Source organism: Protopterus annectens, chromosome 2.part0 (genome assembly GCF_019279795.1).
Source record: "Protopterus annectens isolate FY-2018-M chromosome 2.part0, PAN1.0, whole genome shotgun sequence".
NCBI lineage: Eukaryota > Metazoa > Chordata > Ceratodontiformes > Protopteridae > Protopterus > Protopterus annectens.
In genome coordinates, this window is record NC_056728.1 from 1,071,181,327 (window position 1) to 1,071,207,385 (window position 26,059).

The 26,059-nt window shown below is 40.6% G+C and overlaps 1 protein-coding gene across 5 annotated transcripts in view; it reads right to left on the reverse strand.

The window, feature by feature from the left end:
- The window catches only part of PSIP1 (PC4 and SFRS1 interacting protein 1), an 801,135-nt gene that overhangs the window by 694,894 nt on the left and 80,182 nt on the right, over window positions 1-26,059 (reverse strand). For all 5 annotated transcript variants that reach the window (XM_044061285.1, XM_044061284.1, XM_044061281.1 and 2 more), the window contains exons 3-4: window positions 9,142-9,280; window positions 7,406-7,525 (exon numbers count right to left, since the gene is read on the reverse strand). In XM_044061285.1, coding sequence (XP_043917220.1) covers window positions 7,406-7,525; window positions 9,142-9,280 — 259 coding nt within the window. The remainder of the gene's footprint in view (window positions 1-7,405; window positions 7,526-9,141; window positions 9,281-26,059) is intronic.

Consider the following 26,059-nt stretch of genomic DNA (forward strand, 5'->3'; position numbering starts at 1 on the left):
ACGTGACAACCTGTTAAAATCTCAAACCCCTCCAAACCCAGATAAAGCAGCAGCCTACAAAGAATTATTCACAGATGCTTTGTACAGTTATGTTAATGACAGCATAGAGGCTAAAACTAACAAAAACAAATCACCCTGGTGCGATCCAAAATTAAAGAGGTTGTACAACGAAAGAAAAACATCACAGCTAAAATTAGAAAGCTAACATACACAAGGTGCAGTGGTTAGTGTTGCCGCCTCACAGCAAGAGGTTCTCTGGTTCGATTCTCGGTTGTGGTACCTTCTGTGCGGAGTCTGCATGTCCTCCCTGTGGTCGCGTGGGTTTCCTCCGGGTGCTCTGGTTACCTCCCACATTCCAAAGACATGCTGTAGGTGGATTGGACACTCTAAATTGGCCCTAGGCATGAGTGTGTGTTGTGCCTTCCATGGAAGGTTGGGCGTCGGGCTGGCAATTAGACACCATAAAAAAAACTCTATTGTCAATCATGAGCGGACAGGTGATCCGCTGTGGCAACCCCTAACTGGGAAAAGCCAAAAGAAGAAGAAGAAAAACATGCACAAAAAAAAAAAAAAAAAAAAATCTTCTTAGTTGTCTATTCAGTTTTTATTCAAGTCCAGTAAAACAAATTTTGAGGTAAAGATAGCATCCCAGGCTAAGGAGAGCCACACATTCTTCTTTATCTATGTCCCTAACCCTCAAAGGCAGCACACAACAGTGTGCCGAACTGATGGTAAATGAAGTCATGTTCACAGAACCACACGATATAGCAAATCTTCAGACATTCAGCTCCTACTTTACCCCCCCCTTAACTCCAGCGAAATATCACCCAACATAACCCCTGCAGCTATCAGCAGGGAGCGGGTCTTAGATTCGCTCTACAAAGCCAAGAATACAACTCCTGTGGGCCCCCATAATATCCCAAGATGCCTCAAATTGTTGGAATTATGACCTATCAGGGCCACTAGCACCACCCTTAATGCTGCAACAGTATGCTAAGTACAGATGTGTTAACCACTCTCATAGCTATGCATTATTCCTGCAAAGGTCACAAACATATGAGCCATTTCAAATCCGCAGGCAGTGTACTTTGCCTAATACCACTTACTAAAACTCTGCAGCCGTTGTAATTTATGAACTACCTGTAGAGGCCAACAAATATAATTACACACATTCACAAATATTAAGGGGTAAAACAAACCGAAAGACATAATCCACACAAGAAGGCTGCCATCATGTTAGTTTAACACTGGAACATCATTCATTACAACACTGAGTGAGTGAGTGTGTGTGTGTGTGTGTGTGTGTGTGTGTGTGTGTGTGTGTGTGTGTGTGTGTGTGTGTGTGTGTGTGTGCGTGTGTCAGTGAGTGAGTGTGGTGTGTGAGTGAGAGAGAGAGACACACACACAGACAGTGATTAAGCGAGTCAGGGAGAGAAAGAAGATCTATACGGGAAACCATGTACCTTGAAACATAGGCAGAAATACTGCAAACAGTACTACAACGGGGCAACAGAACTGCATGCTCACAAACATCTAATTTCCTTGACATAAGTTAACCAATCCCACACCACTCAGCAGTTATATTACATTTATTACCTGCAGGGAGTTTAATATATTGCAGCAATAACTGACGACGTGGGTAAGGTATATTGAAGATTTACCCATGATTGATGTAGTTTAATCACAAGGGCGAAGCCCGAGTGATTAAACAAAGACAACCGTGGGTACATCTTCAATATACCACACCATGGAGTTGGTTATTGCTACTATACAATGATATTATTTAAGAAAAAAACTACTTAATTTTCTTAAATAAGGTCATTGTACGAGGGCTCCGTGGTGTTCTTCTGCTTTTCTCAGATAGTGTGCGGCTTTTTTTGATGTACTGTGCATGTGTACAGGGCTTTCGTTCCCATGCTTACGCAGTACAACAGTGCTGTGTGACAGGTACTGTGAACAGGAAGCAACGGAGAAAAGATCGCGGTTACATTTTTTTAATTAAAAAAAGATACCAGGAGAGTATGAAGGTAGGGGAGAGATGGGGCATAGAAAATAAAATAATAATCACGTCAGTTTCTCTAGTTTTGCATAACGTACCTGATTATTCTTTTATTATTGTCTGGCCCATTTCTCCCTCGTTGGTTTTAAGTATCCAGTTTTGTAAGTTTATTTTTTGTTGTTTATACAATAAAAGTGAAATTTTTATGGCACATATTAATAGAAAAAAATCCGGGCGAACAGACCTTTTTCCATTGGTATACACTCGGATTTACAACAGGTAAGCTGGTTGGGCTTACCAATCAGGGTGCTACTTTTTGAATACTAATGGACAGTAATTGTATAATATGTATATGAAAACACTAAGATGATCATTGCCACTACCACTAACATGTAAAAGTGTTCTTTATACAGCTCCCTCAGGACAGACAGAGATGGACTTAGGCATTTCCCCTTGCAAATTTAATTTCAACCCTTACCAATCAAATATTTAGCACTGGTAAAATATACCTATTTTACAGATTTAACCACCACCCAGAATTACAAAGTATAACAATGCAGCATTATAAAAATCCCATGCTGGACCCAATGTTGCTGTATTCATTATGTAACACAATGAAAACATAATTGCAAGAGGCATACAAGACCAGATCCTTCGCTAAAACATAGAGGGTCACTACACATTATGAAACATATGCTCAACCACAAAGTAAGCCACAGTAATAATGTGGTGTAAACATTCACACATGATGCCCCCCGACTTCATGCCCTACAGTGGCTCACATGTTGGAGTGGTACATAGTGCAGGCCAAGCAACAAAATATTACACAAGAGCACTGTCACCTTACAAGCACATATATATATATATATATATATATATATATATATATATATATATTTTATATATATATATATATATATATATATATATATATATTTTATATATATATATGTATATATTTTATATATATTTTATATATATATATATATATATATATATATATATATATATACATATATATATATTTATACAGATATATATATATATATATATATATAAAAACATGGAAAAACTAAAAAAACTAGTTAATAAGAAACTCAGTGACACAGCCATCTTAAATAATCAGCAATAAGTCTCAACATGTTGTACTACCTTCCCATTTTGTCACTGAATTTCCTAAGAAGTGTGTTGAGGTTGCAATTCTAAGATGCCTGCAGAAACTCTCATTCTTGTCATTCTAAACCACTGAATCTTCATTGTATACATTTTTATCTAACTACCAAATGCACACACTGTCGTAAGATAATCATTTATAAATATTGTATTCATCATTACAGCACCTTTTCCACAAATACATAAATGCTAAATTGCCAAATGCCGAATGCTATATTTATTTTTGGTGCTTTTCAATAATTGTGTAAATGCTATGTTATCAGTGTTGAAACTTTTCACTCTGGGCCTCTCATGTAAACATTTTGTTTCCAGATTGAAAATTGAGGATCAAAGCAGTGCCTTCCTTCAAAATTATTTGTTTTTAATGTATTCACTGAATTCATAGAGTGAGTAAAATTGTACTGAAATTCTATGAATGAATTAAAAACAAATAGTGAGTAAAATTGTACTGAAATTCTATGAATGAATTAAAAACAAATAGTTTTGAAGGCAGGCATTGTTTGATCATTAATTTTCAATCTGTCAACAAAATGGCCCATCAACACACATTCTAACATCATTAAATGGCATGAGGCATTGAAGTTAGGATCATGAAAAAATGTCAAATGTAAGGAAAAGGAAATGTAACAATAGGGTGACAGCTGCAAAATAATTAACCAGTACATTCCTTTGTGTACTTCAAGTGTTTCTCAAATGATGTGCCACAAAGTTTTCGACTGAATGTTACACTCTTCCATGATCTGAAAAAAATAAAAAGCAAGATGAAAGGTTTCCAAAGTTTTAAAATTCACTCACTCTGCAAATCCTCTGGTCTCTGCAACTCAAATACTTGAAACTTTAACTTCTATCCTTAGTCTCTGTGACCTGAAGTAACTCCCGGCAGATTCTGACACTGAAAAGAGCAGATATTCCTAAACATACCATGGTTAATAAAAGACAAACCTGACTTGCAGTGGATGGAAACTTAGAAAATGACCAAGTAAGGAATTAAGTGAGTGAGACATCAGTAATACAGTTACTTTTGAAGTAAAAATCTACAACACATACAAAATATAGCATAAGTCAGTATTTTAAATATATTAAGCAGTGGCATTTTCAACAATGGAATGTTGCATTTAGCTGTAAAAGGAATGTAAGATCACTGACATTCACAGTTTGGGATATGGTAAGTATGACAATCTGTGAAATTACTTTTAGCTTGCGGTGTCTGGAAACTGTTACAGCCCAATTCGAAGAAAATCACTATTAATAACTTTATATATATATATATATATATATATATATATATATATATATATATATATATACACACACACACATATGCACGCACACACATATGCACGCACACACATATGCACGCACACACATATGCACGCACACACACACACACACACACACACACACACACACACACACACACACACACACACACACACTATATATATATTATATGGAAACACTTTGGAATCTTGAAATACTGAAATGTCGTATTTCAGTATCTCGAGAACAAAATGCCAAATCTGCAGATGCTCAAAACTGCAGAATATCGAACCCAGACATGTCGAACGCGAGGTACTGACGGCATGTTAGGTAAGTGTGGTGTTTTTAAGGGTTTTAGGGAAGGTTTGTGTGTTTGCGAGTGTGTCGGGGAGTGTTAGGTGTGGGCTAGGGTACATAGGTGAAGAGTGTGAGTGTGTCAGTGTTGAGAGTGGTGGTGTTTGTATCTGTGTGATGTGTGTTTGTGCGAGGGGGGTGTGGAATGTATGTTGGTGGGTTTTGTGCGTGTTGGTGTTCAGTGCGACCTCAGAGTTAGTATATAAAAGTGGAGGGGTACAGCCCCTCCTACTTATAGTAAGGGTGTGTGTGTGTGTGTGTGTGTGTGTGTGTTGTGCAGAGGTAGGTGTACTTGTGTTTGTATGTATGCTGTAACGGCCACGGTTTTGGTTTTTGGCTTTATGGTCTCGAGATACTGTAATTCGATATTTTATAAAGTGAATATATATATATTTATATATATATATATATATATATATATATATATATATATTACACAGACATATTTTTTTTGAGGTTAGCTGATCACAGTGATGGCTTGTGTGTGTATATATATATATATATATATATATATATATATATATATATATACACATATACATATACATATACACACACACACACACACACACACACACACACACACACACACACACACACACACATAAATATAAAAAAACCCTTAAGATCCAAAAGCCCTTCTTTAAGAAATGTGGAGAAGCCCCATTGTACAGATTTTCTGAAAGGACTAGAAAAATACACCATGACTGTAGTTCTTATGGTCTGAGAGCTTTTCTTTGGAAATTGTGAAGTTCTAAGGTAGACACTCATTCTAACCTACAGCACCTTTTTTGTATACTTCCAGTTAACATACATAGCTCCCTATGACGTCCAGGCCTTTCTTCGGTCTGAGTTTTTTTAACTAAGTGACTTACCAGCTTATAATAGGCAGAATTACAAAGGGAAGGATTTGTTTATAAAAATGATATTAAGACTGTTAATCTTGGATGTCCTGCAGTAGAAAAGCCTTGATTACCTTAAGCAAGTTGATTTTTCAGAAAGTGTCCTGGAATGCTAGGATGTGCGAGGGCTGTAAGGGGGTGAAACATTCCACACCAGACAGTTGTTGAGTTAAACACTTGCTTAAATGTTTTTCTGCTATGGTACTTGCAGGGACAGCTGTCCCTGCAATCTGTGTCTCTTACTACGAATGTCAAACAAAGAAATGTCGGTTATGACATACTTCACAACATCTGGGAAGCACCTAAACTGCTTTCTTCCCATGAGTTTTATCCTCATCATCATTTTTCTATCATCCCATCCCTCCTACCAATTTCACACCAACTCACTCCTCCTTTTCCTTCTATCCTCCTGCCCCTTTTCCCCTAATGCTGTATGGGCTGGGTATATTATTGGAGTCACTTACCTTGAGAGCTCCTTCACGAGCTAATGTCACATTAAAACGCATGTCTAATGAAGGACTCTTTCAGAACTTTTGCTACTCATTTCTTTCAATATTTCTGCATTCAATATTTTCTTTACGTTTTAACTTTTTTGTATTGCACTGCTGTGTATCACTCTTAGGCATTTTCCCTTGTAAACTTGCAAGTTTAAATTTGCTTAAAATGATAAGATATTTGACTCGTATATCCAAAATAACTTTTGCTGTTCTTTGCACCACTGGGAGTTTTTTTTTTTTTTTTTACTGCTGGGACGAGACTGAAATTGGTCTAAATCGATAAGCATTCTACTCCAGTCAACAAATAAAACAAATCAACAGCCGTTACCTTTGCCAATATGTGAAAAAGTTTGAGAACCACTGTTCTACAATATGTATACCATCGTCTGTCAGTACACCCTTTTCTATATTATCTTCAGCTTAACAAAGATGTACTATTCCATAAGTCTCTACCAACAGTGTTATGAAGTACCATCACACACGGTCACAGTAAAGAAACAAAACTGACAATACGCCTAATGCATGCGGTGACCCTAAGCAGTCCATTTTGAGAAACTATTTTGTTCTACACCTTGAAAACTGCAACTGCATGTTTGCATCTTTATATTAATCCGTTGTAATGTACACACTACTTCTACTGAATTGAAAATGATGCAATGCATTGGCAAACAGCTTAATATAAAATGTTATTCACTTTGCCTGCAGCTCCATTTACTTTCTTAAAAAATGTTTTACTCTTAAACCTTCAATGCTCTGTCAAAAATTTGGTAGAGATGCAGGAGAACACCCCATAAAAAAGGAAAAGGATAGAACATGAAAACACATAAGATAACAACATCCCGTATAAATGAGGAAAAGGGAGGAGATGAGAGGAGATCATCTCAAAAGGGAGATAAGATGATATCCCATAAAAATGTGAAAAGGGGAAGATGATTAAAAAACTGCTAGCACTACATCGTATGTGGACAAAATACCAAAACCTTAAGAGGACTCCAAGTTAATCTAGATGTCAGAATGCCCTTCTGTATCACAGTGAACACACTGAAATCCTGTGTTACAGAATCATCGTCATCACTAGATTGCTATAAATGAACAAAGGCTGGGATTTAACATGAGAAACATGCACATACATGTAAACCACTTATAGAAGAGAAGAGAAATAGGTCTGTATGGGCCAAAGACACTGTTAATAGACATTGCAGCACCATGTAAGAACTCACTTTTGCAAGAGTAGACTTCTTTCTTTTAATTCCTTTATCAGAGTTCTCTTCCATTGGGTCCGGAGTGTCTTCCAGATCATCAGCCTTCTCATTTTCAGTGTCTAGAGGTAAACGGATTTGCTACAGAAAGTAAAAAAGCACAAAAGGTTCATCATTTGAACTGCAAAATGAACTCTGAAAATATGCTAAAACCTACCAGTGTTTAGCAGTTGATTTACAGAACGCTAAATGATCGCTACAAAAGAAAGCATACAATGTAAATTGAGGAAACCTAAAGAATGTATGTGGGGGGAGGGGGACTGGCAGGTTATACAGCCAAGCAGGGATCTGGCAGCGGAGTTTCAAGGGGGGGGGGGCTATGCATACTAATATCATAGCAATAATGCAAATGGAGAGTCCCATTTGCAACACCAGTGACTCAAGTTTACTTATGGTGCTAAGGAGAATCTGGGGGCTGGCAGAAGATGATCAGATTAGCTTTCCTCCTTTTCTCTCTTTTCAGGGTAGATAATGTGTTTTGTGGTGTCTGACAAACTCCACCACCACCCCCAGCAGAGGCTGGCAGACTTGTACATATCCTCCTTGACAAAGGAAGTGAGACTTGCTCTAAGTTGTTATGAGCATATGGGAAGGTACACACAGACAAGTGTAACAGAGTGCACATATGCTTCCACATGTTCATCTTACAAAATGATGTCATACACGTTAGATGCACACAAAAATATAATGGTCTAAAGGGATCTACCATTCAGCCTTCACCCCAACACAAAACAAACAAGGCCATAGGCAAAGGACAACTCACTAGTACAGAGCACAGCAAACTAATAAAAAAATAACAAATGCATACTTAATGGAGTAAATAAAATCTATGTGAAGGAAAAGTGACCAAGATGATCTGGATACTGGAGCCCCTCCAAAACAATCCATGCTGCTTCATAACATTCAACTTTTTTTCTTTAAGATCACAAAGTAATAAATAATGAGTACAAAGTTCCAAACGGTCAAATTTTTTAAGTTCTGACAATATTCACTCTAAAAGCTGACAGATAATGGGGATTTGTAGCATGCATTTTCTGAAGATTAAGAACTCTTTGTTACAACTGGTATCGCTTCAATGCTGTTACAAAACCACAAATTTTAGAAAGATCAGACCAAAATTCCAAGGCACAAACATAGGAACAGTTGTGAGGTATGATTAAAACATAGTAAACAAAGGTTGCTGGACTACAAGGTTTAGAACATCTACACAATAAAATTTAAACAAGACACACATGAACTATCAGAAAGGGTTACAGCCTGTACAGAAGACAAACAGAGTAAGTGAATGTTGTGCTAGGTAATAAAGATAAAGCTCGAGTTAGGGCCAACACACCAAACGAAGAGGCCTCTGGGCTTATTTACATACACCTTGAAAGGAAAAATGCAAAATGAGTATCATAAAAGACTAAAAAGAATTAGTATGGAGACAAGATGCCACTGTATTCAGAAAGCAGACTGAAAATCTGAAAGGATGTCAGACAGATCACTTTCACAGAAGTAGCAGTAAAAATCGGGCAGCTACTGCTCTACCAGGTAAGTACGCCGTTTCAAAACAGGAAAACCTAGGCACATGCAGGCAGTCTAGTTACAGAGGAGGGTGGTAAACAAGACACAAGACATACAATGTAAAATTGCTACTAAAAATGCCTCAGCAATCTTCTAGATTAAAAACAAAATATTTCATAACTTGCATTTACCTGCTGTCCAGAAAATTTCACTTTCGGGTTGTTTTCTATTTCCCATAAACCCTCATTAAACCCCTTTCTTTTGTTGGGCTTGGCATATTTTTCTTTATTTTCTGCGTAAGGGAAAATATCTCGTGGTCCTAAAAATGCTCTGTGAAAAGAAAGAAAAGTTACAAGCAAGTAAATACAGACTTTAAAAAATGCTTCACAATATGTTCAAGAAGAGCTCAGGTGGGCAAAATTTGCACATGTCCAAAACTTTCTCTTAGATCTGGTAAAGCTAGCACCTAAATAAATCGGGCAGCTCAAATGCAACACTTCCAGTCAAAATATCCATTTTGCCTTAAAGCACTATTTATCTACAGAAAACAATAAAAACAGTTTTATAATATGAAAATCACATTTTTAAAGAACTATACATCTACAAACAGCATAGACAAAATACCAGGAAAGTGCACAGACATTAAGAGCAATATTTTCAAATGACAATGTCAGACTGCAATCTACTTTTCAAATGTCTTTTACTAAAGACATTTTGCCCATCTTCAGTTTGTATTTAAAAGCTGTCTATTTTTAATGGTAAAACAAAATGATGTGTTTAAGCAAGAACATTATTCAAGATTCAGAAATTACTATGGGATATACACAGCCAAAAAATATGGAAACGGGCTAAATGGTCGACAGATGCAGGTGTGGTCTAAGCAGAAGATGAGATGTGCTACAATTAATTGTGTGTGTGTGTGTGTGTGTGTGTGTGTGTGTGTGTGTGTGTGTGACTGAGTAAAAGAGAAAGAAATAAAAGAGATGATGCAATTCATTATACATTCTAAACTCTTCCAATACAAAATTAACGGTCCCTATGAAAGGATCATACAATGATATAGAATGTTAGAATGTCTCCAATCCTCAGACGAAACCTCTCTCCTCAAAGTCCCGAGAGCCAATACTTTGCCATTGGTCATCAATGCACATAGCTGGGTTATATCAGGCAAAAAAAAAAGAAAAGAAAATATAGCAGGAAGCAGAGTGCCTGGTTTGGTAGCATTAAATGGTCACAATCAGCAGAGGCTAGAGCATAACAAATGAAAGCCACTTGCAGACATACTGAAATGACAGATTCTGACAGCCAGTTCCATCTTCATCACCTTCAGGACCAGAGCCAGAAGGATTTAGGCACCCTGGCATCTAAAACTTTCCCAAGCCACTAGACCCTTCCCCTTTTACTTACAAAGATATGCAAATCAGGATCTTTCTTCAGTTCTCTGCAAGCCTGTGCTAAGGTGGGCTTCAAGGACAAACAGTAAAAGAAGCAACATAAGCAAGCTAACTGCTGGTGTGGACCAACTAATGGACTTGTATACTGCTTCGGGCTCTGGCGGCAAGAAAAGACTGAAGTGATGACCCAGGCTGGCTCCCTTTATACTTGAGCGCACTGATGTCGGTAAGGGCATCAGCCAGCCTGGGAGGTGAAAAGAGTTTTCTCTGGCAGTCAGGCCAGCCAAGGACTTTCACGGCATGAGATCCCAATAGTCAGTTCTGCAACAGTGAAACACAAAGAACATCTGCAGATAAACCTCCTTGGTCCCAACAGGAATAAGACAGAAGGGATGAAGGGGTGGACATGGTGATGAAGGCAAATTGCTACTCCAGCTCTATTACTACTGTAAGTACACATTTTTTTCTGGGATTGGGAATTAGATCAGCATTTCCTCCAGGACAGAGCTCCACGCTTATTACCTCAGGTGGCTACTCAAAAGGATCATGTCCCTAATAACAGAAACTCTGACACTGGATCTATATTAGAGAACAAACCCACTTAAAAAAAAAATGCTGCAACAGTATACACATACTGTGTATATAGCAGATATGCAAATATGGTCCCAGGATGTATTCTGAGGGATTAATGACAGACAATCAAAGGTGAGGAGTAAGCTATGGTTGAGAAGGCGAAGACTAAGGTTCCCCTTCAAATCATCTAAAATCAAAACATCTAAAACCCATAGCATCTAAAACCCATAGCATCTAAAACCCATAGCATCTAAAACCCATAGCATCTAAAACCCATAGCATCTAAAACCCATAACATCTAAAACCCATAACATCTAAAACCCATAACATCTAAAATGTGCATCACAACTTTGAACACTACAAATCACATGAAAATAACATTCCCTCCACATATAAACACCATCAAACTAACAAACACACTTTTTACTACGTTTCTGTAGGGGGGAAAGCCCCCCTGCACTCCCCATGTGGGGTGATCTGCTGCCTACACTCCCCGTAAATTAAATATAACAACTCCGAGATTGCACTACACTGGAAAAAAGTTAATTTCCTAACCCCACTGTATCGCGATCACCATAAAGAATGCACACAATGTCTATATCACTTACCTGTTTGGCCTAAAAATACACAGCGAGTGGCAAAATAAACACTGCATACATAGTATAAATTCCTCCACTATATAAATAATAACTACAGAAATAAAACAATATCTCATAATGATACCACAAGATTAACAGATTAAACTATAACTTTGCACGTTTGATGATATACTATTCCATATTATACATTTTAGATGATATGAAAATCTATGTCATGGGTTTTAGATGTTTTGAAGGGGAACCAAGACTAAATATGCTTCTAGCTGAATAACTGCAGTACAGCCAACAAAACACTTACTCAATTACCATGCAAGGATGCACTTGAAAAAAAAGTGTTACAAAAGTCGGTTATCACTTTGGAAATTATTTGTAGACGAAAAATGAAAAGACTAATTAGACTTAAAAGAACAAATTTACACCCACCAGAACAGCACGGTCAAAGCCATGCAAACTAAGAACCCAATCTGTTTCGGGGAAAAAAGAATGAGACACTGGGAATCTGTCCCAACAGATGTAGTTTGTTAATATACAGCCTTCGAATATTATGCAGTGAAACACAAGACACACCACTGATTACATTATTCAGAAGACAAGGACAACTACAAGAGCAGTTTATTTTTTTCCTCGCCTGCTGATCATTGAGCCTTCCCAAGCAGATTATAGAGTTTAAGAGCTACCCAGAAGGACATCATTTAGACAGCCACAAAGGTTGTTGCTTCTTCACCAGCAACCTGGCAGTGAGCACATTTATTTGGCCTAATCCCTACTGTGGACAGAAGGACAGTAACCAGTATTCACAATGGGGCCATAATTCCTTCATCTTTGCAAGTGTGTGCTCCTGTGCACTTGATCAAATCAATACCACCAGCAATTGATGGCTTGATGCCCCCAGGTCACAGGCCCACCGCCTGCCTGCAAATGATTGTTACAGCATGTGACTGGCTCCACCCATCTCCCTAGGATAGGCATGCCCATTTTCCCAGACAGCTCTGTCAAGCACCTGAGCTGCTAATTGAGCTTGGGTGACCTGAGCCATAACCAGGACTATCCCTCTACACCACAGAAGCTGGCTGAAATGACATCTTCAAATCTGACTTGAACAGCTGACTGGGTATAAACTAAGAGATGACTCAAAGGGATACCCTGAGTTTATGAGAAAGTTTAAAGGGGGCAAATAACAACAATATCGTTTTCCTTATTTTATTTTTCTCAACTGAATACTGATGCTAATGTAGTAAGGTACATAGAGCCTGCAATGTAAAGGCTATCATACCAGTGAACAAAATGGGCCTGGTAAAACTGATCAAGTGGGTATACCTGCACTGCAAAAAGCACTGAACTACGATTTGAACAGCTTGTAAGCATCCATATGACGTAAAGGTGCTACAGTGCATGGAGCTAAGAGATTACACACACTGATATCTGGAAAAAGATAAACTTGATAACAGCTTCCCTAGCACAACACCTGGTTGCAACAACATTAAGAAAGTATTTAACAAGTGATATGCATCCCCTTAAGTACTGTTACAATTGGGTCTCTTGCCAGGGAATAACAGCAAACATTGTCAACTGGCAAAAAACAGACACAGAAGGTAATGCAGCTTCATTTCTACCTGCTGTCCATACCTCTCAACCGTCCTTGGATTTGTCTGATATTTTTGTTCCATCCCTCATAGCTTTTTCAGCTTCTGGTAAATCACTGGGAATTAAAGTTGGTCAATAATGCCAGACATTAGAATTTCATACTTATTGTTCAGAAGATGCATACTGTTGCAAAAACTGTTGTTCTATTACCTTAAGTGAATACGAGCAATATTCAAAAACTGTCCCTGATTTTGATGTTTTATTCCCACACTATTTTTGTATTTGTCCAGAATTATTAAACAAAGAAGCTGTGAGGTGTGCAGCTGTCAGTTTGATAGTGCTAAGTGCTTTACCGGCTTTCAAAGCCATTAAAACACACTGTACTTCTACACTTTTTTTCTGTAACTGATAGCACTATTAAAAATTTTGATTGGTGTCACCTATCAAAGACCTTGTATTACGTATTATTGACATGAATGTCTAGATTCTCTTTTTGAGCTTCACTCCCAAGGTGAGTTTCTTGGCATCCCTGTCTCAAACATGAAATAAGCTGGTTATGATCAAAAATCCAATCATAATCCTATGTGTGAACAACTGATATGATCCTTCTTACTTCATAAATTCATGGTGAGAGTAATATTAACAATGTAAAATTATAAACAATGTCAGAAATCTGAGCAAAGACTACAGAAATAAAAGTAACTCGAATAGTACCAAGTCATTCAACTAAAAAAGTAGTGTAGCCAGGCATAAAGGCATTACTTCAACAGTTAAAGAAAAAGGCAAGCCTAAATGTCACTGAAGAAAGATTTCAAATGAAATGGACCAAATACTCAGTGTGCAAAAAGTAAACTGTCTTCAGAAGAAGACAATTCGTGGAGGACTGTGTAAATAAAATGACATTTAAAAAGAGAGTTATGTACTTACCATAACTTGGAATGTGTGCTATCTAGTGTCATTATTCATCACAGATGGGTCTTGGATCAGAGCCAGCAAAGTGAGCAACAGCTCATGAGCTTAAGCTCCTCCCCACCCAGGGCTCCTGTTACCCATAATCCTCAGATCAAGTTTCCTAGATAAATATCAGGACAGTGACACTGTCCGCACCCAGGAACACCAGAACCAAACACACAATTACTCCAAGAATCCCCTGGTCACCAAAAAGAGGGAGATGGAGGGTGGGAACATGATGAATAATGGCACTGGATAGCATAGATTCCAAGTTATGGTAAGTACATAATGCTATCCATGTCATTATTAATCACGGATGGGTCAGAGTCCTAAGCTACCCAAAACCCTGGGAGGTCTTCAAGGTAGGACATCCCGGAGCACATAAGAACCAAAGGAGGCTCTACCTCTAGATACCAAATCCAACTTGTAATGTGTTACAAAGGTATGGGGGTTTGACCAAGTGGCAGCAGCACAAATGTCATCCAAAGTAGTCCTGGTCCAGAATGCTGAAGAGGTAGCCATCCACCTAGTAGAATGAGCTTTAATAGGCTTGGGAAGATCCCTCTGATTGTTTTCGCAAATGTGAGCTATACAAGAAGCTATCCAACATGAAATTGACACTCTGGAAATTGCCTGAGAGAAGGCTACAAAAAAATGATCTGACTTTTGAAAATTCTCAGTCCTCTTCAAATAGAAATGTAACTGCTTATGTACATCCAGGCAATGTACTTGATGCTCTCCCCTGTTCAAAAAATAGAGAAATGAGACGGAAGCTGAATAGATCGATTTAGGTTAGTTTCCAAAACTACTTTAGGAATGAATGAAGGATTGGTTCTGAGACAGACCCTATCCTTATGAAAAATCATGAAGACAGACAATGCAAAAAACATGCAATTCAAAAATCCTCTTGGCAGAAGTAACAGCCACCAAAAAGGCAGTCTTCCAAGACAACAACTTAAGATCACACTTCACGGTAGGCTCAAAAGGAGGCTGTGTCAGTGACTGTAGCATCAAATCAAAATCCCAAGGATGGGACAGATCTTTGAAAGGAAGCCTGAGAAAACCACTCCTTAAGAAAGGCCTTGCAGAGCCTAGAAGAAGACATGGGACTATCACTTGGGTGAAAGTTAGAAGTAGCCACCAGTTGAAGCCTAACTGTCAAGAAGTTCAGTCCTTATTGGAACAGAGAGGAAAGGAACAACAGAATGTCCAGAATCGGAGCAGAAAAGAGATCAATGTCCGACTGATAAGCCCAAAGAGAGAGAACCTCTTCCATTTGCTGGAATAAACCTTTTTAGTAGAAGGTTTCTGAGATGCCAGAATAATGCCCTTCAATGAAGAAGGCAACTTAACCTGACAATCACTGGAACTGGAGGTACCAAGCTGTCAGCCTCAGGGATATCAGGTCTGGAGGAGGAAGTCCCCATGGATGGGAGATGAGATCCTGGACTGGATCAAATATCCAAGATGGACATTCCAGATGAGACCAGAGGAGGGAGAACCACATCTGCAGAGGCCAGAAGGGGGCAATGAGGATGAGGTAATCCTTCAGGCGACGGGCTTTCTGTAAAACTTTGGGAGTGAGGGGCATTGAGGGATAGGCATGGAGGAGTCCCGCCTGCCAATCATGACTCAAAGTGTCCCTGGGGATCAGTGCAAAATATTTGCTGCATTTGTGATTGGATGAGGATGCAAATAGATCGCAGCACAGAAGAACCCATCAGCTGAAAATCCGACTTGCCACTGACTGTTTCAGGGACCACTCGTGGGGGCTCAGGATAGACCTGCTGAGCTTGTCTGCCAGCACGCTGGAATTGCCGGGGATATGCATTGCAAGAAGAAAGTGCCTGGAGGACATCGCCCATTCCCACACTCATTACCTCTCTGCACAGCAGGTATAACCATATCTCCCCCTGCTTGATGTACCAGACTACCGCCATGTTGTTTGTCTAAATTACTACAGTCCCGAGAGGGAGAATGTCCTGGAAAGCTTGCAATGATAGTAGGACCGTTCTCATCTCTAGGAAGCTGATATGTAACTTTGTCTGTGAGGATGACCACATGCCTCGAATCGTCCTTCCCTGAAAATGCCCCCACCCCAATAGGGAGGTGTCCGTGGTCACTGTGGCTTGGGGGTGCGGGAAACAAAAAGGTCTCCCTAGCAGTAGATCCTTGGACTAGAGTCACCAATCTACTTGACTCTAGCAGACTCGAGATATTCAGATTGGCATGGACATAGGGGGAAGATGAGCTGACCACTGTACAGCCAGGGTCCAATTGAAGCATCTGCATGTGATACCTGGTGAGGGGAACCAAATGAATAGCCGCCATCGACCCAAGGGCTTGAAGAATTAGATGGGCAGGGACACTGTCCTGATCCAGGATGAGGAGAACTTGCTCCCAGATTGTGTCTATCTATCCAGGAAATGACTCCAGTCTCCAACACTATGTGCATAAGAACTCCTATGAATTCCAGCCTCTGACATGGAGAAAGGTGCAACTTGAGAAGGTTGACAGTAATGTCAAGTTCACATTACAGAAATAGACTTAAGAGTGAAATCTGTGACTAGAGAGAGGAGAAGCTTTGTGGGAGACATGAGAAGCCAATCGTCCAGGTACGGGAAGACCTAAAAACCCTGCAGCCGGAGATGGAATGCTACCCCTGCCACACATTTGGTGAGCACCTGGGGGCGGCAGTGAGACAAAAGGAAAGGGCTCTGAACTGATGATGATTGGCCCCCAGCTGGGTGCGCAGGAATCTCCTGGAGTGCCTGTCTATTTTTATATGATAGTATGCATCCTTGAGATCTATTGGGCACATCCAGTCTTCCTTGCGCAGAAGCGGAAGGACAGACTGAACAGTGACTGTCCAGAACTTTGACTTCTTCACTGATAAATTCAACTTGCTGACGTCCAGAATGGGACACAGGTCCCCCTTTTTTTACGCACAAAAAGCAGTAAGAGTAAGTACCGGATCCTTGTTGTCCTGTTGGGATCTTCTGGATGGCCCTTTTTTGAAGGAGATCTTGCACCTTTGTGAGAGCTAACTCCCTCTGGCGGAGTGGGACGTCTGGGAGTGACTTTTGGATTAGAGGGGAGTGACTGATTGGTATAAAGTATCCCCTGGACACAATCTTTAGCACCCACTGGTCTGAGGTAATAGCAGTCCAAACCAGGTGGTGCAAGAAGATATGACCCCCGACTGCCTCCAGGGTCGGACAGTAGGGCAGTGCTTCAGGAGCGCTTTGGGGGCTTCCCCAAGAAGGGTTCTCAGAAGCCCTGATTCTGCAGACCTCTTCTGCCTTTGGGCCGGCATCTGCCCTCAAATCCCTTCCCCAGCTCAAAGAAGAGGATTCCTGAGAAGCACCTTGGAAAGAAGACTGCATCCTGCAGAACCATAGCTTTTTTACTACCCCCCTCTGAGTCTTCTAAAAGGAACACTGGGGAGTAGAAAACTTGATCCCTACTGCGGACAAGGTCTTTCCCTCCTGCTCACTGTGGGTCAGTGTTTCCTTGACCATAGGACCAAAGAGAGTAGCTCCATCAAACAGGGCACTGGTAAAGGACACTTTGAAGTTGTCCGCAAATCCACAAAGGTGAAGCCAGGCATGACACCTAATGGCAATGCCTGAACCCATTGCTCATGAGGTGGCCTCGACCACATTCTAGATCAAACTCATAGAGGCATTACCAAGGGAAGTGAGAGTGGATAGCTTCAGAGAAACCAACTTAAGGCTTCCCGGAGGCAACAAATCTGAAAGGGAAGAGGAAAGTTCCGATACCAAATCCCTTTAGAGCTGTGTGAAATGTGCCATATAATTTGTAGTCCTCCATCCAAAAGTAGCCGAGGCATACACGCACTTCCTAAAACGGTCAATCGCCTGCAACTCTCTATTAGGGGGATGGACTGTAACCACAATAGCATCTACAGGGACACCCTTATTCTAGAAAGGTTTATCTTTAGGAGGACTGCAAAACTTATCTGCCCTCTTGGGGACCGGTTCGACTGTATCCGGCTCCTTTCAGGCCCTGCTGGCAATGAGATGGACTAGCTCATCCGCAAGGGGAGACACCCAGGAAGAAGATAGGCCCACCATGAACTCCTTCAGGAACAAGGATTCTTCTGAGGACGGGGTGGGGGAAGACCAACCACCCTGCTCCTTCAGGATCTCAAGTAGGTCTCCAAAGGACATTTCCTCGGATGGTAGTCTGGGGGACCTGTCCCCTTGCTAGAAATCCATGTACTCCATGAGGGACTCTTGAGGGGAGTTTAAGTGCCTCCTCTTGCATGCTCTCTTCCAACGAGGCTCCTCCACCATGGGGGCTCTGGGGAGGACTCTGAGGAGGAGGGTACCCCTATGGGAGTAATGTCCTTCTGAAGGCGATTCCTGGGGGGGGTCTGACCCCAGACCCATGATAAAGATTCACCACCCAAGACAAGACAGACAGAGGTGGGTCCAGAGTCGAAAAAGAGGCTGGCAACCAACCGGAGACGGTATTCTCTATTGCTCAGAAGGCAGATAGACTGGTAACGACCGACTGGGGCGGGAGGGGAGACCTCTGTACAGTACCAACAGCCCAGGACGATACTGGTCCGAGTTATCCAAGGCAGAAGCTCCCAAGGGAAGGGAATGATCTGAAAACTCTGGACTGGAACCTCTCCCCCCCCTGGTGGCTCCCAAGGATCTTTCGGGTCTCAGGCAATGCCAGCCCGGAGGGCAAGGGGATGAGCCAGCCAGGGACACAGGCGGTGTGGGAGCACTACCAAACACTGATGGCCTCCACTTATTGCAAGCTTATTGCAAGCTCTGACACACGGGAGCAGAGCTCACAGGAATCAGATGGAAGGAGAGGAGTTCTCATGTGGGAGAAGAGCCCCTCGGCAAGTGGCTAGGGGGACAGAACCAAGCCTAGTTCTATTTGGGCTTTGAGAAAGCTCATTATCTGGTCCATATCAGATAGGAGCAAACTCCTAGTAGACTGGGAGGAAACTGAAGAGTGGCCTGAAAGAGTAGAATGTCTGCGGTTCCTAAAGAGGACCTACTAGATTTTCTCGGATTCAAGACTCTGCAAGTTTCCAGGGGATCTATGATAATAACCAGCTCCGAAGGAGCCATCGGATCCAAAGACCCAGTTGGATCTGAGCATACTAAGGGCCCCGTGGACGGACCTGATGAGGTCATTGGAGCCAAGGGGAATTTTAATCAGATACGAGGACCTCCAAGTCTCCGAGGATTCAGATCTGGACAGGGGAGCAGAGGCTCCCGGAGCCTATCCCCCCCCCCCCAAGCTGGACTCTAATCCGGGACACAGGGATCAGAGAGCCTCGTCTGTTTAGCAGGAGACTCCAGAGACGAAGAGGGCCTCCTGTGAGGATCGGAAGGGGCTTTGGAGAGGCAGCCAGAGACCAAGGGACCCCCTTTAGCTAGGACAGCCCTAGGACTGAACCCTGCGCAGATATTACATTCGGTCTAAGTGGGGCTCTCCAAGACAGTAGATGCACATTTGATGCATGCCGGCAGGAGCTAACTTCTGACCGCAGCCATGACCCAAACAAAAATACAAACCCTCCAACACACACACGCACACACGACACACACACACGACACACACACACGACACACACACACGACACACACACACGACACACACACAACACACACACACACACGAAAAAAGAAGGAAATAAAGTACAGAAAGGAAATTCCCTAATGGGTAGTGAACAAATAAAGGAGGAGAGGAAACCTACTGCTAAACTCAAGAAAAATATAGGAAACTAACTATACTTACTAGACAGAACAAAGCTCAAGCTGCAGGGAACACTTCTGTTCACTAATCGCGGCAAATGAGATCTGAGGATTATGGGTAACAGAAGTCCTGGGAGGGGAGGAGCTTGAGCTCAGGAGTTGTTGCTCACTTTGCCGGCACAGATCCGAGGTCAGATCTAAGGCCCGTCCGTGTCAATAATGACATGGATAGCATCAGATCTAAACTATATAAGCTGGTCAAGAGCCACATCTAAATGACTTATGGGAGTAGAATGGGTCAAAATTCACCATGCTGATATTCTGACTGACAAACACTGTGTAACTCAATCACCTGTCCAAAACCTGAAGCAGTTCGGAGCATTAAAATAAAGCAGAAATGAATGAATACAAGGAAGACCTTGAGAAAAGTTCCAAAGAGACTTGTATAACTTAATAAGATTGTGACAGTTAGGCTGGTGATTTCCAGTATGGAGCTGAACTAACAGTGATCTCTACATTCAGCTCCCAAACCCAACTCTGTTTATTTCAAATTTACCAGTTTTAATGAATCATTAACAAATATAATACTTAAGTCTGCAATACTGAAAGTATATGGATGCCTGCATCAAAGCAGAGAAAAACAGAAAAGAAAAATACTCTACAATAAGTAAGCCTTCAAAAGAATGAATGGCAGAACTTTTGGCAGATTTCCCTGACAAAAGCTAGAAATGGATTAAGCAGCTAAAGAAGAGAAACTGAAAAAATACATAATGAACCTCGTTAGCATATTTCAATATGCTGACAACTCAGCCCTTCTCTGTGTGGCCCCATCCTTAACCAAAGCTTCAGGACATCACCCAAAACTACTTTCCCAGCTATAAAACTTGGACGAAAGATGCAAAAGCTTTTCTCTCTGGGACTCTGCTGAAAAGGAGCTTTGCACAGTAGAACTTTCCTGGACAAAGTCAGACAAATAATAAAATAGATAACTAATTTAATCTTGAAGTTTTATGACTGCGACTCTATACTGGCTTGTTTTGGGATAACAACAGTGTTTTATTCCACTTGAATCTTTACTTACATGATTTCAGCTGGTTTAAAAATACATTATCCACCTGAATTAATAAGGGGGGGGAATGATGTTAGAAGGACAAAGATGCTTTGTGACCAACTAAACCTTATGGAAGCCTGCAGCAAATAAATGGATCAATTAAGCCAGTCTAGATTGCAGTTGATGCTACAGAATGACCACAGATGTGGAGATTAATTAATTTATTTTACATTTGTTGACCAGGGAAGTCCGGCTGGGCACAAAGGCCTCTTTTCAGGGGGGCCTGGGGAGATAAACTCCAGAACATGGAGTACAATCAAAATCTTTTAAGTTATATAATACCAACAATGTCAGGCAGAATACAATTAAAATAAATGTTACAATGTCAAAATAAATAAGACAGTAACTGCACATATAGTAGTAAGGTTTTTTTTTTTTTTACTAATTACACTCTGTACAGATGTAGTTAATTAAATATGTTGCATGATACATGTCACAACAGAGTACTGAGTTACTTTAATTATGAGATATAAATTAAATGAGTGGTAAGAGTTGAGAGGTACAGATAAAAAGTGGGATAGGTGAAGACAGTGATAATTGGTAAAGTAGAGGAGAACACAGGTATAGTAGAAGAGGAGGAGGAAGAAGACAGAGATGTACTTCATTCTGGAGATGTACAGCTAGAGTCAGGATGTTCAAAGATGTTGTTTCAGATGTGTTTTGAATGCCTGATGATCTTCAAGAAGCCTGAGAGCAAGTGGGAGGGCATTCCAGAGGGTAGCTACAGAGTTTTGGAGTACAAGCAGGCTGACAATGCATTTTGGACTTTAGTGATGGAGATGCAGAATTTGTCTTTACAGCCACGAACATTGACAGGGTGGTAATGTTGAAGCAAGCCTTTTAGTGCCAGATACCTATCAGGGTAATATACTTGAGTATGAGAAAGTAGTAGCTGACTATAGTGGAAGTAATGTGTGAGTTCAGTCCAATTTAGTTCAAGGGAAGAACACTTATGAGTTCTAAAAGGGCAATATGTAGTAATGTGAGCTACTTTATTGCAGCACTGTTCCAGCTTGGTTTGCGTGGACATTTGTAGGTTAGTAAAGAATGGAAAGCCATACAGTAGGGTAGTTAGGAAGAAGGCTTTAGCTATGGTTTCTCTCTCTCTCAATCTTTTTTTTAACAGTTTGGAAATGTAGGTCACATTTCAAGTTGTCTTCAATGCTGACTACTACGAGTTTGATATTAGGGACCTGTTCAATCAGGGTATTACTTAATGAACTGATGACAAGAGTTTTGCTTTCGTATAATGTTTTAGGGATAAAAAATAGAAGTTTCGTTTTGTGAGGGGTAAAGTAGGAGTTGTGATCTGTGCAGTACTGCGGTGGTTTGAAGTCCCAGAAACATTGGTAGAATTAGTGCATGTTATGTACAAGGACCCAATGACTCAAGAACAAACAGTGTTCAGCCTCAAAGAGGGGGTCCCAGTGGTAGTGGGTGTACACCAGGGTTCAGCTCCGAGCCCACTGCTGTTCATACTGGTGATGGACAGCATTAGCAAACAGGTCAGAAGGGACAGATCAACAAAGTTGCTGTATGCAGATGATGTGGCATTGCAGGCAGACTGAGATAGAACTTCAGCAAAGGATAGGACAATGGATTGCAAAACTGAAGGCACAAGGGATGAAACCAAGCACAGATAAGCTGGTGGTAATGGCAGCAAATTGGGGAAATGAGAAGAAGCTGAGAACAGAGATACAAGGGAAGATAGTGGAACAGGTAAACAGCTTCAAGTATCAGGGAGGGGTGGGTGAGGAGAAGGGAAGTCTGAATGAAGAGGTCAAAGCTAGAATCTCAGGAGCTGTAGCCAACTGGCATAGGAGTTTCAGGTGTAGTCTACGACAGAAGACCGACAAAGAAGCTGAAAAGCTGAAAAGTAAGGTGTACAAAACAGTGGTGCGACCAGTACTAATATATGGTACAGAAACCTGGGCAGTAAAGGCAGAGCAGATAAAGAAACTGGAGGTGATGGAAATTAAGTGCCTGAGAAGGGTGGTAGGATGCACACGGTGGGACAGACAAAGAGATGAGGACATAAGAGCAGAAGCCAAAGCAGCTCCAGTTGCAGAAAAGTTCAAAGAGAACAGATTACGGTGGTTTGGACACGTGCAGAAGAGCAGAAAACAATCTGGTGAAGAAGATTTGGTACAGACAGGAAGGTAAGAGAAAGCAAGGATGTCCAGCAAAGAGATGTATGGAGTGTGCGAAAGAAGATGTGCGACAGTCAAGCATGAGTGTTGAAGAAGACAGGAATGAGACACTGATATCGAGAGCTGGCAACAGTTAACAAGATAGCCTGACCCCATGTAGACAAAAATGGGAAAACTGGGGGCTAATGATGATGATGAAGCAGGAGTTGTGAGTTATCTAGCCAGGATTCTATGGATATAAGGGATTCTAGAGAAATTTCTTGAAGTTTATGGAGGTTACAGGCTGTGCAAATGAGTGTGGAGTTACCTACATTTGAGTGGCATGCTTGGCAGCAGCATGTAGATCATTTATAAATATGTTAAACAGGAGGGGTCCAAGTATGGAACCTTGTGCCACTCCTACAATAATGGGTAGAAATGATGAGTTTTTATACCACCATCTGACTGCTTGGAATCTGTTAGTTAGAGGGACACGGGGAGAGAACCAAGGCAGACAGTTTAAATAATAGTTTTTGGTATTAGTCTGTGTCGAATGTTTTCATCAGATCTAGAAATAAGGATGATACTACGTTTCTGGTATTTTTATTTTTGTAATGGTATCAGCAAAATGAGAGGTGGCCACGGAGGTTCAGCAGGGTGGCAGTGGTTAGTGTTGTCACCTCACAGCAAGAGGTTCCCTGGTTCGATTCTCAGCTGGGGTTCCTTCTGTGCGAGTCTGCTTGTCCTCCCTGCGATCACATGGGTTTCCTCCCACATTCCAAAGACATGCAGTAGATGGACTGGACACTCTAAATTGGCCGTAGGTGAGAGTGAATGGTACAAATGAATTAGTGCAGCAGAGCTAGCTATCCGGTGGTGTAAACCTTGGCTCGAAATGATTGTCACTGCTGAAGTGACACCCCAACCCCATGTGCAAAATAGGAAAAGGGGCTGAGGATGGATGGAAAAGGAAGTAGGGGAAAAGTGGCACTAAGGTTGGGTAAAAAAAAACATGTTGTGTGGGAGACAAAATTGCTTATTGTCAGGTCATACAGTAACTGGAAATGGATACACATTTCTAATAAAATTTAGACAATAGTGACAGAACGGCATCTGGTCTGAATCTGAATCAGTCTGCAAAGAGTTCTGCTTTATGAACAGGAAGTTGTATGCCTTCCTCTAAATGGCTTGGACTTGTGAATCTAGAATGGCTTTACTTATTTGTATAGGTACTAGATATGACAGAATGTCAGCTGCAATTTTGAGATATTCAAGAGAAATGTTGTCTGGAATAGAGCTTGTAGTTTTTGGTTTTAGAAGATATTTTTTGTGGTGGAGGAAGGGATAGGTTTGTAGAAGTGGGCTTCCATTAAGTGTTGTGGATGGAAGTTTGTTGTTTGATAGTGGGGTTGTCTTAGATAAGTGAAGCTACAGCTTGAAGGAAGTATTTGTTAACGGCATTAGCAACTATTGATGAAGTGCCTTCTGGGGAGGGGGTAGGTTGTTGACTTTGGCTTGAATTTAGTACATTTTGGACAGATTACCAGAATGTTTAAGGATTATTTTGATGTGCCTGCTGTAAGTTAAAGTGGCAGAGATTTTTCTCAAGTCATATTCTGTGTTTGGTTTTATTTCTTGTATGTCTGCAGGTTAGAAGTTTTTCTTGGGATTTTTTGGTGTGCCATGCTTTTCAGGCCTTGTGTCTAAGTTCATTAGTTGCCTACTTTTTTAGATAACCATGTTGCTGGATTAAGTTTCTCTCTGTTTCTCCTGATAGGAGCATGTTCACTCAGTATACTTTTAAAGGTTTTATTACATTTGAGGGTGGCCTCATCTAATTGAAGATGTTTTTACATATTTCAATTGTATTCCTTGAGAGTGGAGATAAAATTGTCTTTGATATCTTGAAGTGGCCCCACACACAAAACACTGCAACTTGTGTTCTAGAATATTTTAAAGCAAAAAGACAGTTTACTTGACAGCAACAAGTAAATGTAAATTATTTTATGAAACAAAATAAATGTTCCATAAACATTTTCAGCTCACCAACATTATCTACATAATACTGAATTCTTAGCTGAGGTCTTCAGTCTAATGTTACAATCCTTTGGCTTTACTGCTCACAGTTTGGGTTCGGAATGTATGACAGGATGAGTAATCAGGTAAGCTTGGGCATACATGGAAAAAATACTGAAAGGAATACTCGGGAAAATGTATGATTTGGTGTTAGTGAAGTACTTATGCAGACATGAACAAACTGCTGAAAGGGTCATTGGGGGAAATTGGGTGGCGTAAGTCAGGGTACATTTTTGGCTAGGATTATATAGGCCCTAGGGCCAACAGCCTAGTACCTACCTATGAACAAGTCCTATGTACTCTTAACAACTATCTTCAATATGACAGCTTTCTGTGAAAACAGTGCATACAAGGGAAACCAAGCACCAAAATACTAGAAAAATTATAACAAGTATTAGTCGTATCAGTAGTTTCATCAAGGGAAAATTTGAAAATATGAAAACGCAATTTGCACAAACAAGCAGGCAATTCAACTGGGTTTCTTTAGTGAGGATGGACTTATAAAGTATGGAACCATACTACACCCTATATTAAAAATGAACACATCTCAGCTACACAACAAAGATTAACTGCACTCTTTCGGGTGATGTTAGACTTGTATCTAGGGACACATCGTACAATTCTGGTGGTTATTACTTTGTTTCTTCCGACTATGCAAAAAAAGAATACATATATGGATCTAGTAGGCAAGATCAATCAGATACTATGACAACATGATTAATGTTGACAAAGTAACACAGTCTCACAAGGTTGACATACTTTTGTGCATGTTCCACGACTACTTCTTGGAACATGCAACATATCAAACAGTGTTTTTTGCAGAGGGGGTAATCCTCCTTGCCACTGTTAACTATTTAAACTAATTAAAGAGACTGCACAATCCCCAAGGAAAGTTCATATTCCACTTCATTTTTAGATCATTTTTCCTTGCACAAGGAGCAGGTT